This window comes from Salmo trutta, chromosome 26 (genome assembly GCF_901001165.1).
Source record: "Salmo trutta chromosome 26, fSalTru1.1, whole genome shotgun sequence".
Taxonomy (NCBI): domain Eukaryota; kingdom Metazoa; phylum Chordata; class Actinopteri; order Salmoniformes; family Salmonidae; genus Salmo; species Salmo trutta.
This window is the reverse complement of record NC_042982.1, coordinates 5957933-5969068: the sequence shown is the minus strand read 5'-3', so window position 1 is coordinate 5969068 and position 11136 is coordinate 5957933. Positions and strand designations below refer to the sequence as shown.

Below are 11136 nucleotides of genomic sequence, written 5' to 3'. Positions count from 1 at the left end.
TGCCCGTGTTTGTCGATGCAGCGCGTTTCTGTGTGAGGGGGAGGCTAAGACACCCATCTCCAGGGAGGTAACACTGACAAGATGGAGCTCACTGACTCAACCCCTAACACACAACACTCCCAGACATATTATTGAACTCCTCGATAAATGATCAGCTCGATGTCTATTCCACCGAGAAGCAAAATATTGACTCTGGTCTCACACCTGCAATTTCAATGATAGGGTATCTCATTAAAAGAGCAAGGTCCAAAGTACAAGAGCACCCCGTAGGACTGAAACCCTGGGGGACGGGACGGCTGCAGTAGCTAGCTCAAAGATGGAAGGAAAATAAATCAGGCGAGACATTTCCCGCCATTTTCTTGTTTATCTTCAAGATCACTTTCTGAAGGCAGGGTGCCTTGTGCCATTACATCTTACAAACGATAAAACCAAGGATGTTTTTTTTTTGTCATGATTTTCAAAATATATATACAGTGTAGCAAAGTTCCGGTGTGAAGTTTAATAAAAAATAAATAAAAGACAGTCTCAAAATGACATTGAGTTGGGCGAACACCTGCTAAGTATTGTATCAACATCAAGGGGACATTACATATCAGTTCCTATACCATGCTGAATTATGACAAACCAGGGGCTTATAGAGGAAAGCACATTACACATTTAGATAGAAAGGGTATGGTGCAGAACTAACATGCTTCTCTTGTTAGTCAACTAAAGCGTCATGTGAGCTCTATACGTTACATTTCTACGTACTGAATAAGCCCCGGGAAAAACCTCACAATAAAATCTACTTCCAGGTCAAGGGTGGGTCACTTCCTTTTCCGTGAACAGACAACTCAGAATCTCTTGGCTTTCAAGCAGGTACACAACCAGAGGTTCAATGTGGTGGTGGAGCCTTCAAAAGGTAGGCATCATCAAGCAATATGCATTTACACATCTCTACAAATACAGTTCATATAAAATGAGGTGATGAGATGCTCTTGCTTGTGGGTTGAGAGGTTCATTGATGTGCTGTTTGCCAGTTGCTGTTGTCCAGTCTAGGGCCAGAGTTACAGCATTAAAGTCTTAGCAGTGGACTGTACTTCTGTACCAGGTAGTCAACAGCCCAGGTGAGGTGAGTGCTTACGTGATATGGTGAATAACGTTACATCGTGCATTCCAACAATCCATTTTATCACTTAGCCAGCTTCACTCTGTAAAGCCTAAAATACAGACCTGTTTTGTGCTAACATTCCACCCCTTGTACTCTGTGTCATATAACCAACATAGCATGACAAGGAGTGTAATGTTAGCACAAACAGGTCTCTGTTGGTACCCTGGTTAGCTCTTTATGTGATGTTATCAACATGTCACAATAACTAGCCTTCTGGGGGGGGGGGGGGGGGGGTTACGGATGGCATCCCCAACTGGAGGGATATGAGGTCAAGAGGCCACTGTGTTGGTGCCGTGCCATAACAATAGTATAAAACAACACCACTAAAAGCTGGAGATGGGTACAGAAGGTTTAATCTCCTTGTTTGGCAGAGGAACAGCAGCGTGGAGAAAATGCAGAGTTTGAGTACAGCCCCATGCATGGCTCTCTTTCGTCTGTATGTGTCTAACCTAAAAATGTAGTTAGCTCGGATGGGTCATTTTATGCCTATAGAAACTAAACTTACCTTTCAAAACCCGATGCAACATCCAAAATGTTCATTCACCCAGGCCGATTGCAGTGGTCGTCTCAAACCTCTATAAAGGTTGGATATAATAACACAATGCTTTTCATGACTCCAACACGTAGGGGGAATAATACCAAATAATAAAAAGGTACTGTTTAAGTCTAGACATGACCTGATATGTGTTAGGTTCTCCTGCTGCCTAGTCTCTTAAAGACATTGACTGACCCTACGTCCATCTGAGCCCCAAAACTCTCCCCTCCTCCAGCCCTGGTGCTGCTGCTGACCTTGGGGCTAGCCAGGGACAGGCCTGGCCGGGCCTTATTTCTGGTGCTGGTCACCCGGCTGTCCTGGGTGTCGGCAGGCGGTGGGGAGGCAGGGGGCTTGCCCAGTCTCTGAAGCACACTGAGCTTGGCAGAGGGGAGGCCATCGGGGGAGGAAGAGGAGGAGGAGGAGGAGGGAGAATCAGTGGGGGGGAGTTTGAATTTCCCTCCCAGGCGGCGGAGGGTGGTGGGGGCCAGCTTGGGGGCCACAGGCTCTTTCTTCTGGGAGGGTGGGAGTCGCTTGAGGACGCCAGCGTACTGTAGGACCGAACCCTCTCCATCACTATCATCATCATCCTCCTCCTCCTCCTCCTCTTCCACTCCGTCTACGTCAACCTTTCCTGCAGTTCCCTGCTCCTCCTCCGCTCCGTCTGCTCGGCCCAGACGACTGAACACACCCGTGGCCTGGAGAGAGATGGGCCATGAGAGCAGAGAGGCCATGCCCTGACTAACACTCAACGTCACTCACACAGACACACATGTAGCGTGTCAAAAGAGAGGGCTCACCTTGCTGCTGCCCGTGGTGGTATCTGCCTTGGACTCGGCTCCCAGTCGCTCAAACACAGACATCCGCTTGTTCCCTTTTTATAGGTAAGAGAAACAGAGTTAAAAAGATAAATATACTGTCAAACACAGAGAATTGAAAGAGACACACAGAAAGAGTGTGATGGTGTGTGTGTGTGTGTGGGGGGGGGGGGGGTTCTAGTGAGGGATAGGGGTCATCTTTATCAGGGTAAGAGATAAAGACATTCCAAGACCAATTTCCTTTAGATGCGTCAGTCCATAATATTAGTGGGATGAGCATTAAAGGGCGTTGAATGATTAGTTTCCTTGGTTCGCCGTGGCCAGAAGGTGAGGCCCTACCTTTCTTGGCCTGCTGGGCCAGGATTCGGGCGGTGCGTGCCGTGGTGCCTTTGGGCATGTTGATGATGTACTTGCCTTCCATCTCTGCAGTCACGCGCCGACGCTTCACCGGCAGACCGTTCCCCTCGTCAGCAGGCCGGCTCAGCACTGGGAAAAAGAGAGAGAGGATGGAGAGAGAGAGAGGAGGTGGAAAGAGGTAGAGAAGAAAAATAATGAGATATTGTGGGATGGAGATGGAGAGAGTCAGTGTGACATCTATGCTAGGGAGATTTTGCCTCCTGCTATGGCAGATAGAGTGAGAGAAGGCCAGTCCACACAGAGGGTGGAACAGGGGGGTAGCTACCTGCTTTGCCACTCTTGGCCTGTTTGTTGGACACTGTCACAGAGATTGCCCGGTTGTCAGGGTGATGGGCTGGTGTGCTTGGCGGTGAGTCGCGGCTCAAGGCATTGGCAATCATACGTGTGGCGGCTGCAGAGAAACAGGAGGATTAGAAACATATGGTGAGGATTCTGCCACAGAACGGCTCCCGTGCATTACCCAAGAGGGTGACGCTACTCATTGGCGATGGAAGGGGTGACTTATCGTCCTACACTGTTAACCTCTTTGGGCTCGGGGGCAGTATTTTCCCGTTCGGATGAAAAGCGTGCCCAGAGTAAACTGCCTGCTACTCTGGCCCAGAAGCTAAGATATGCATATTATTAGTATATTTGGATAGAAAACACTCTGAAGTTTCTAAAACTGTTTAAATGATGTCTGTGAGTATAACAGAACTCATATGGCAGGCGGAAACCTGAGAAAAATCCAACCAGGAAGTGGGAAATCTGAGGTTTGTAGTTTTTTTAAGTGATTGCCTATCCAAAATACAGTGTAAATTTGGTCAGATTGCACTTCCTAAGGCTTCCACTAGATGTCAACAGTCTTTAGAACGTTGTTTCAGGCTTCTATTGTGAAAGGGGAGCGAATAAAAGCTGTTTCAACCAGTGGTCTGGCTGAAAGCCATGAGTTGTTGATCGCGCACGGCCGTGAGCACAAGCTCCGTTCCCTTTCCTTTCTAATGACAAAGGAATTGTCCGGTTGGAATATTATTGAAGATTTATGATAAAAACATCCTAAAGATTGATTCTATACATCGTTTGACATGTTTCTACAAACTGTAATGAATTTTTTTTGACTTTTCGTCTGGACTTAGTGCCCGCGCCTTGTGCATTTGGATTAGTGAACTAAACAAGCGAACAAAAAGGAGGTATTTGGACATAAATATGGACTTTATCGAACAAAACAACATTTATTGTGAAACTGGGATTCCTGGGAGTGCATTCCGATGAAGATCATCAAAGGTAAGTGAATATTTATAACGCTATTTCTAACTTGTTGACTCCACAACATGGCGGGTATCTGTATGGCTTGTTTTGGTGGCTGAGCGCTGTACTCAGATTATCGCATGTTGTGCTTTCGCTGTAAAGCTTTTTTGAAATCTGACACAGCGGTTGCATTAAGGAGAAGTATATCTTTAATTCTATGTATAACACTTGTATGATGAGTATTTCTGTAAATTCATGTGGCTCTCTGCAAGATCACCAGGTGTTTTGGAGGCAAAACATTACTGAACATAACACGCCAATGTAAACTGAGATGTTTGGATATAAATATGAACTTTATCGAACAAAACATACAGGTATTGTGTAACATGAAGTCCTATGAGTGCCATCTGATGATGATCATCAAAGGTTAGTGATTCATTTTATCTCTTTCTGCTTTTTGTGACTCCTCTCTTTGGCTGGAAAATGGCTGTATGTTTTTTTGTGACTAGGCGCTGACCTAACATAATCGCATGGTATGCTTTCACCGTAAAGCCTTTTTGAAATCGGACACTGTGGTTGGATTAACAAGAAGTTTATCTTTAAAATGGTGTATAATACTTGTATGTTTGAGGAATTTTAATGATGAGATTTCTGTTGTTTTGAATTTGGCGCCCTGCACTTTCACTGGCTGTTGTCAAATCGATCCCGTTAACGGGATTTGATCCCTAAGAAGTTTTAAGCACGTTGAGAAAGGCGATACCTAAAAAGCAAATCACTGGTATGAAATTCATAACGGTTCATTGTTTTGAATCAAAATACTCACGGGTGTTGGCAGTTCTTCGTAGTTCGGTCTGAACGCTGGACTGTCCTGAGGTTATGGCCTGTGTGGCCATTTTGCACATGTCCTGGAGAGGGGAAGGGGAGGTGGGTGAGAGGCCGCATTGGAGTAACTTCTGTCAGAACAGCATTAAAAACAGCAAGTCTTCTGGCAAAGCACCATATCTCTCTCGCATGACTTGTAGTGCTGCATTGGAGGAAGTGCTCCCAACATGTGCCCGAAAAGCTCTTTAAAAGAATGATGCAACGGGAAGTGGTTGTATCTTTCCGCCCATCATTTCTCTAGACCGGTGGTCGACCAGCCCATCGATCACGATAGACTGGTCGATCATGCTCTACACAAGCCTTCTCCTTACCTGTCGGTAGACCTGTTTGGCGTGTTTGAGGATGGAAATAATGTCACCGATGACAGTGATGCCAAGGTCCATCATGATGTCCTTACTGAGGTCCATCAGCATGTTCTTCTGGACCCTGCAGAAAGAGTGAGAAAGGGGTGGGATTGCGAGAGAAAATAGATATTTAATTCCTACTAATAGAAGAATGGCTGAGAATTTATTCTTAATTAATGGAAATTATTCATGACTTGATACCAAATGTTTTACATTCTATATTTGCATTTGAGTCATTTAGTAGACGCTCTTATCCAGAGTGACTTACAAAAGTGAGTGCATACATTTTCCAGGGATGCAAACTGGTGAGTACCCAAAAAGGTGACACTTTCTTTTTGCACTGAAACATGCAACAAAACAAATCTCTGCTAGGGGGTAAATACAGGTTTGAACTAATTAAACAATGGTGTAACCCATGTGAAATGGATAGCTAGTTAGCGGGTGCGCGCTAATAGCGTTTCTAACGTCACTCGCTCTGAGACTTGGAGTAGTAGTTCCCCTTGCTCTGTATGGGTAACGCTGCTTCGAGGGTGGCTGTTGTCGATGTGTTCCTGGTTCGAGCCCAGGTAGGAGCGAGGAGAGGGATATGGAATATATGAAATACAAATCGTATAGAGAGAAATAGTGCTATAATTCCTATAATAACTACAACCTAAAACTTCTTACCTGGGAATATTGAAGACTCATGTTAAAAGGAACCACCAGCTTTCATATGTTCTCATGTTCTGAGCAAGGAACTTAAACGTTAGCTTTCTTACATGGCACATATTGCACTTTTACTTTCTTCTCCAACACTTTGTTTTTGCATTATTTAAACCAAATTGAACATGTTTCATTATTTATTTGAGGCTAAATTGATTTTATTGATGTATTATATTAAGTTAAAATAAGTGTTCATTCAGTATTGTCGTAATTTTCATTATTACAAAAAAAAATTATAATAATAATTAAAAAACTATTTTTAAAAAACGGCCGATTAATCGGTATCGGCTTTTTTTGGGTCCTCCAATAAATCGGTACCGGCGTTGAAAAATCATAATCGGTCGACCTGTACTTCTCATCCCCGTCTCCGTGGTCAGGCTTCTCACCTACCTCTTCGTTATCGTTCTGGGACGCGCTGCTGTAACTGGCGAACTGCCTTTGCAGAGTGCTGAGTGCTTTGCAGAACTGCTGTCTTTCCAGAGTGCGCGCTGATTCTGTAACTAGCACATTGGTTGTCTCTTCAGTCGTGTGCTGCACTCTGTTATGTGAATGATTGGCTGAGCCTTGGATACAGCCAGTATTGCGCCAAACGCGCATCACTCGTTCGCTTACAGCCAGTAGTGATCCAAAGCCCACCCTGTTTGAATGTTAAATGACGAGACAGAGGCGTTGATGCGAGTGACCAGTCTTGTTCAGTACATTACAACACATCCGGGTATCTCAAGCACACCGGTAAAAACACTGGAGTTGCAGTAATTAACATTTACCAACAGATGGCATCACTGTGCCATAACACACCCCAACTTTTCTCATCGGCTCTACACGATTCATGTAGGTCACATTTCGCATCCCTGATTTTCATATTTCTTCGTTCTGGTCCCCCATGGGAATCAAACCCACAACCCTGGCGTTGCAAGTCCCATGCTCTACCAAATGAGCCACACGGGACCAATAATCAAATAAAAATGTCTGACAATCTTTCATTTTGTGGTGAACTGTTCCAGGCCAGGGAGTGAGGACAGCCTTAATTACCTGTTGTCCACAAAAGACACGGCATAGTTGACAGCCAGACCAGCAGGTATCCCAGCATCTTTAAAGAACTGGATCCACTCCGAGGTGGCTGAAAAGACAGAGGGAGGAGCGTTAAAAACAGCTCAAGTAGCTGATAAAAAAACAAACACCTTGACTTTAATTGCTTTAGTGTTTAATATAGCTCTTAAAAGATACTTGTACAAAAGTGATGATCTTAAAACGTATTTTGACAAACTTATTTTTCAATGGCAATACTAAAAGCCATAACTTATTGACCTTCAAAGTTAAAATTGAAAGCCATCTGATTAGGCTATATCCATATACAGTGAGCACCAATGGAAGATGCCAAGTGGAAACCCTGGGGACAGGACAGCATGCTGAAGTCAGACAACACATGCTCGACCAGCCAGCTAGGTGTTATTTATAAAACCATGATGGATCGCCTTGTGGTGACAGCGAAATTCCACTGGGGTTCATAGACACATTTGATATTGCCAGTGTTTCCACCAGAACGATAATTCTGCCGTCAAAGCGGATCAGTGAGGTGTAAAGGACTTCATTTTACAGTTTCAGGCACAACAAAATCGTTTTTTAATCAAACTGAGTGGTCTCTGGTTAGCTAACTAGAGGGAGACAACAGGCAGCTAAAGTCAGTCCCAACATTAGCTAAAGGGCCTTGGTTGCAGTGTGTGGGCTACTCGTCGCGAACATATAAAATAACTTGCTAACTGAACTAGTTAACCAACCGTTCTGTCTAGGTTTAATTTCACGATGGCCTGCACGAAACGTAATGAAACAAAGCGACCTTTCGGTAACGGTAGTTGTTAGACTAGCGATCTACCCCTCCATCACGCTAATGTTAGAACGCTAACTGTTACATGTGTAGCTGTGGACTAGCTGACTAGCTACTAGTTGACTTGCTAGCTAGCCAATTTAACAGTAGTTAATGTGAATGAAAATGTAAGGTACGAAGTTGTAGTCAATCTAGCTATCAGTCAACTCGGTGGCGCCAATGATAAACTAGTAATCAGTCCCACTTTTGTTTGTGGTAAAAAATGTAACCACAAATAAGAATGATGCATGAGCAATTTTGAATAGCTAACGTTATCTAGCTAGCTAAACGGCTAACGTTAGCTACTACATTCTAGTCGGCACTTGAGACCGACATACAGAAAACAGTATCTTTACATTCTGAAAAATAAACATCCTTAATCAGTATTCTAAGAATAATTGATAACAATTAAATATTTTTGGAGTCTTTTTAAGCGATCTTCCAAGTTATCTGGGCCCTTTTATATCACTCACCTGTTGTTACGGACGCCATGTTCACAGAAGAACAGCTGCATCCAGGAGACAGCTCCGTTCGTGACGTAATTTCCGTTGCGTTTCTGAAGTGGCATATTTTCACCACCAGAGTACAGTGTAAGCCTTCAATCTACTGCCATCAATTGTCGTTCATTTTTTGGAGACATTTCAGTGACATTACATTTTATGACAGAGGTTGGAATGGAATAAATGGAACAGTATCAAACAGATCAAACATGTGGAGACCACGTTTGATTCCGTTCCATCTATTCTATTCCAGCCTCTACAATTAGCCCATCCTCCTATAGCTCCTCCCACCAGCCTCCACTGGGCCACACACACACACACACACACACACACACACACACACACAACAAATCACCTTGATAATATGTTGCTGTTTATTGAATGCCATTTTCTCGACAATAAAGATTTGGACGGTAAATATAAACAGTTACGGAGGGGATAGCTCACTCAGCTTTCACAGTCTATCAACAACAACGATGAGTAAAGCCCTCCCCTCCGTCAAGTAAAATAAGAGAGAATGGAGGAAAGTAGTTAGAATGGGGTGGACACAGAGAGAGAGAGAGAGAGAGAGAGAGAAAGAGAGAGCGAGAGAAATAAATATGACAGGTGTACTGTCATAACATCTGGTCCATTTGAAAAAGATAGACAGTACTGTATAATATAATCAGAGGTTAAATTGATTCATTCAGAAACAGATGCAAGAGAAGGTTATTGAGCATTACATTTCATCAATTATGATACTTATTTTATGCATTGAACAAGGACAAGTGTGTAGTTATCAAAGCACCATCATTAGATCGATCACTTGAGTAATAGTGTTTGTACCACTGATGCAGCACCCTCTCAATATCCTCCAATAAAACCCATTTAGTTTTGGGCCTCAGCTGTTACAAATAGTCTCAATGTCTCGAGAAAAAAATCCTGTCAAATTTCTGAGTCCATTTTCATTGGTCACTGCTGATCACAACAATGCAACCGTTGCGTCACAGAAAAATACAAATATATGTTTACATATACAGTCTGTGATTTCTTTCTTTTTCTAGAAAAGGCATTCGAGGAAAAGACGAAGGTTCTACGGAAGGAAATAACAGAAATAAGGCATCAAAGGAAAATGCTAAGAAATTGAGTGTTTTGAAATATTTCTTTAAGATTCATATATTTATAATCAAGGTCCATCCCTCAACCTCCACTCAATTAGGTCAAGACCTCTTGGCCCAAACATAGATACAGGGCTATGTGAATGAAAGATCGCAGTACAGTTTATAACGGGTTGAAAATCACAGCAATACATGATCACACTGGACACATAGCGTAGCAGAAAGAGAGTGCCAGAAGATTTCTGGCACTGTGTAAATGACGTTTTACAGATGATTTGCTACATGTCTATCTCAGACGATATGACTGCTGCATCTCAAAATTTCAATTTCAATACATAACATCGTAAGTTTGCAACTCAAGGGAAAATAAATCATTTGTCATTCACAAAAATGGTAAAAGACCTCTTGTCTGTTCCAGTCAGTCTTATATCAGGTATTTGTATGAAGGCAAGTTCACTGATACAACAAAGTTACTGAGTTTATTTCATCATTTCTACATGTGTCCATGGCCCATCTCAACTTTGATTGTTAGAAAAGGAACTTCCAAAATGACTTATCCTCTCAGTTCTCTCCCTCAATCCTCCTCTCTCTATTTCTCTGTCTTTACCTTTCGGTCTCTCTGTCTCTCTCTGTCTCTCTCTGTCTTTGTCTGTAGGCCTCCAGTGATGGCGTGAATAAACAAATCACACGAGGGAGGTGGTGTGAAGGCAGTATTGGCCACCAGCCTGGACACTGCAGAAAATGCCATTTCCGGAGATGAGAGAAGGGTAGAAGAGAAGGGGGGTTGACAGTGAGCAAGCATCTGCAGTGCGGACAGACTCTCTCTCTCTCTGTGTGTGTGGTCTATATAAAGGACACCTTAGACGGTACAGATTAGAAAACGAGATTTATGTGAACTGGACCTCATTTCCTGATCTGTCTAGTGCTGACACAAGTGCGTATTCTTCTTCCTAACCTGATTTCCAGGGTAAGAGAAAAATGACATAACATTCTCTGAGAGAATGCATGGTTGGGATTCAAGAAATCAATGCGATGCTGTTTAGGGTGTGAAATAAGAAGAATATCATCGGCATGAATATTCAAACATGCTCTCGTTCAGTGGAAGAACCATGGTATTGTTATTTTTGTCCAACTCTGGAGACTCTGTGAGCGCTTTTGATGGAACAGGCCCATGGACCTCATCACTGATAAGACTTGTTGTAAGTGAACCTGCCAGAACAGGATGTACTATGATAAGGTCATCTGATATACTACAGGTAGTGCCACAAAACCGTTCCGTACATGTGCCATCTATCAGTATAAACCCCTTTCACACATCATCAACAATGCCATGGTAGGTTCATGGAAGGAAATTAAAAAGGCAATGACGTTCGTCATTCGAAAAGGGCATATAAGGCCTGTCCCTTGTCTTACCAGTTGAAGCCTGGCACGTAAGTTATTTTGGAGGGGCCCTCTTTAAAATTCACAACTAAGACTTTAGCCCATCTAATGATAAGCCAAACACATTTTTTTCTCTATCACACCTCCATTGATATTTCAACAATAACTACTATGAGGTGAATATTTTAAAGAGAGCAACTCTCAAAAAGCTCTCCAAAAATGTCTG

At 43.1% G+C, this 11136-nt stretch overlaps 1 protein-coding gene across 3 annotated transcripts; it reads right to left on the bottom strand.

Moving 5' to 3' along the window:
* Positions 1-344: 344 nt before the first annotated feature.
* On the bottom strand, positions 345-8509 carry LOC115162965 (uncharacterized protein C19orf47 homolog). Of its 3 annotated transcripts, XR_003869669.1 has the most exons (9): positions 8407-8509; positions 7102-7189; positions 5335-5449; positions 4965-5046; positions 3183-3308; positions 2840-2986; positions 2483-2556; positions 1656-2380; positions 345-1034 (listed from the first exon to the last, which is right to left on the bottom strand). XR_003869669.1 is itself a non-coding variant. In XM_029714516.1 (8 exons), the coding sequence occupies exons 1-8, from the start codon at positions 8423-8425 to the stop codon at positions 1838-1840; spliced, it is 1194 nt and encodes a 397-aa protein (XP_029570376.1). In that variant the 5' UTR covers positions 8426-8509; the 3' UTR covers positions 345-1837. The 3 variants fall into 3 exon arrangements, 2 of the variants coding, with proteins under 2 accessions (XP_029570376.1, XP_029570377.1); XM_029714516.1 differs by having other exon boundaries at positions 345-2380; XM_029714517.1 differs by having other exon boundaries at positions 345-2380; positions 2915-2986.
* Between the last annotated feature and the right edge of the window lie 2627 nt (positions 8510-11136).

Bases quoted from the DNA above. Each gene is read 5' to 3' on its own strand.
- LOC115162965 (XM_029714516.1), bottom strand. The intron at 5,450-7,101 runs GTAATTAAGGCT...CTCTTTCTGCAG, and splicing joins GTGTCTTTTGTGGACAACAG to GGTCCAGAAGAACATGCTGA. The intron at 2,381-2,482 runs GTGAGCCCTCTC...ATCTCTCTCCAG, and splicing joins CCACCACGGGCAGCAGCAAG to GCCACGGGTGTGTTCAGTCG.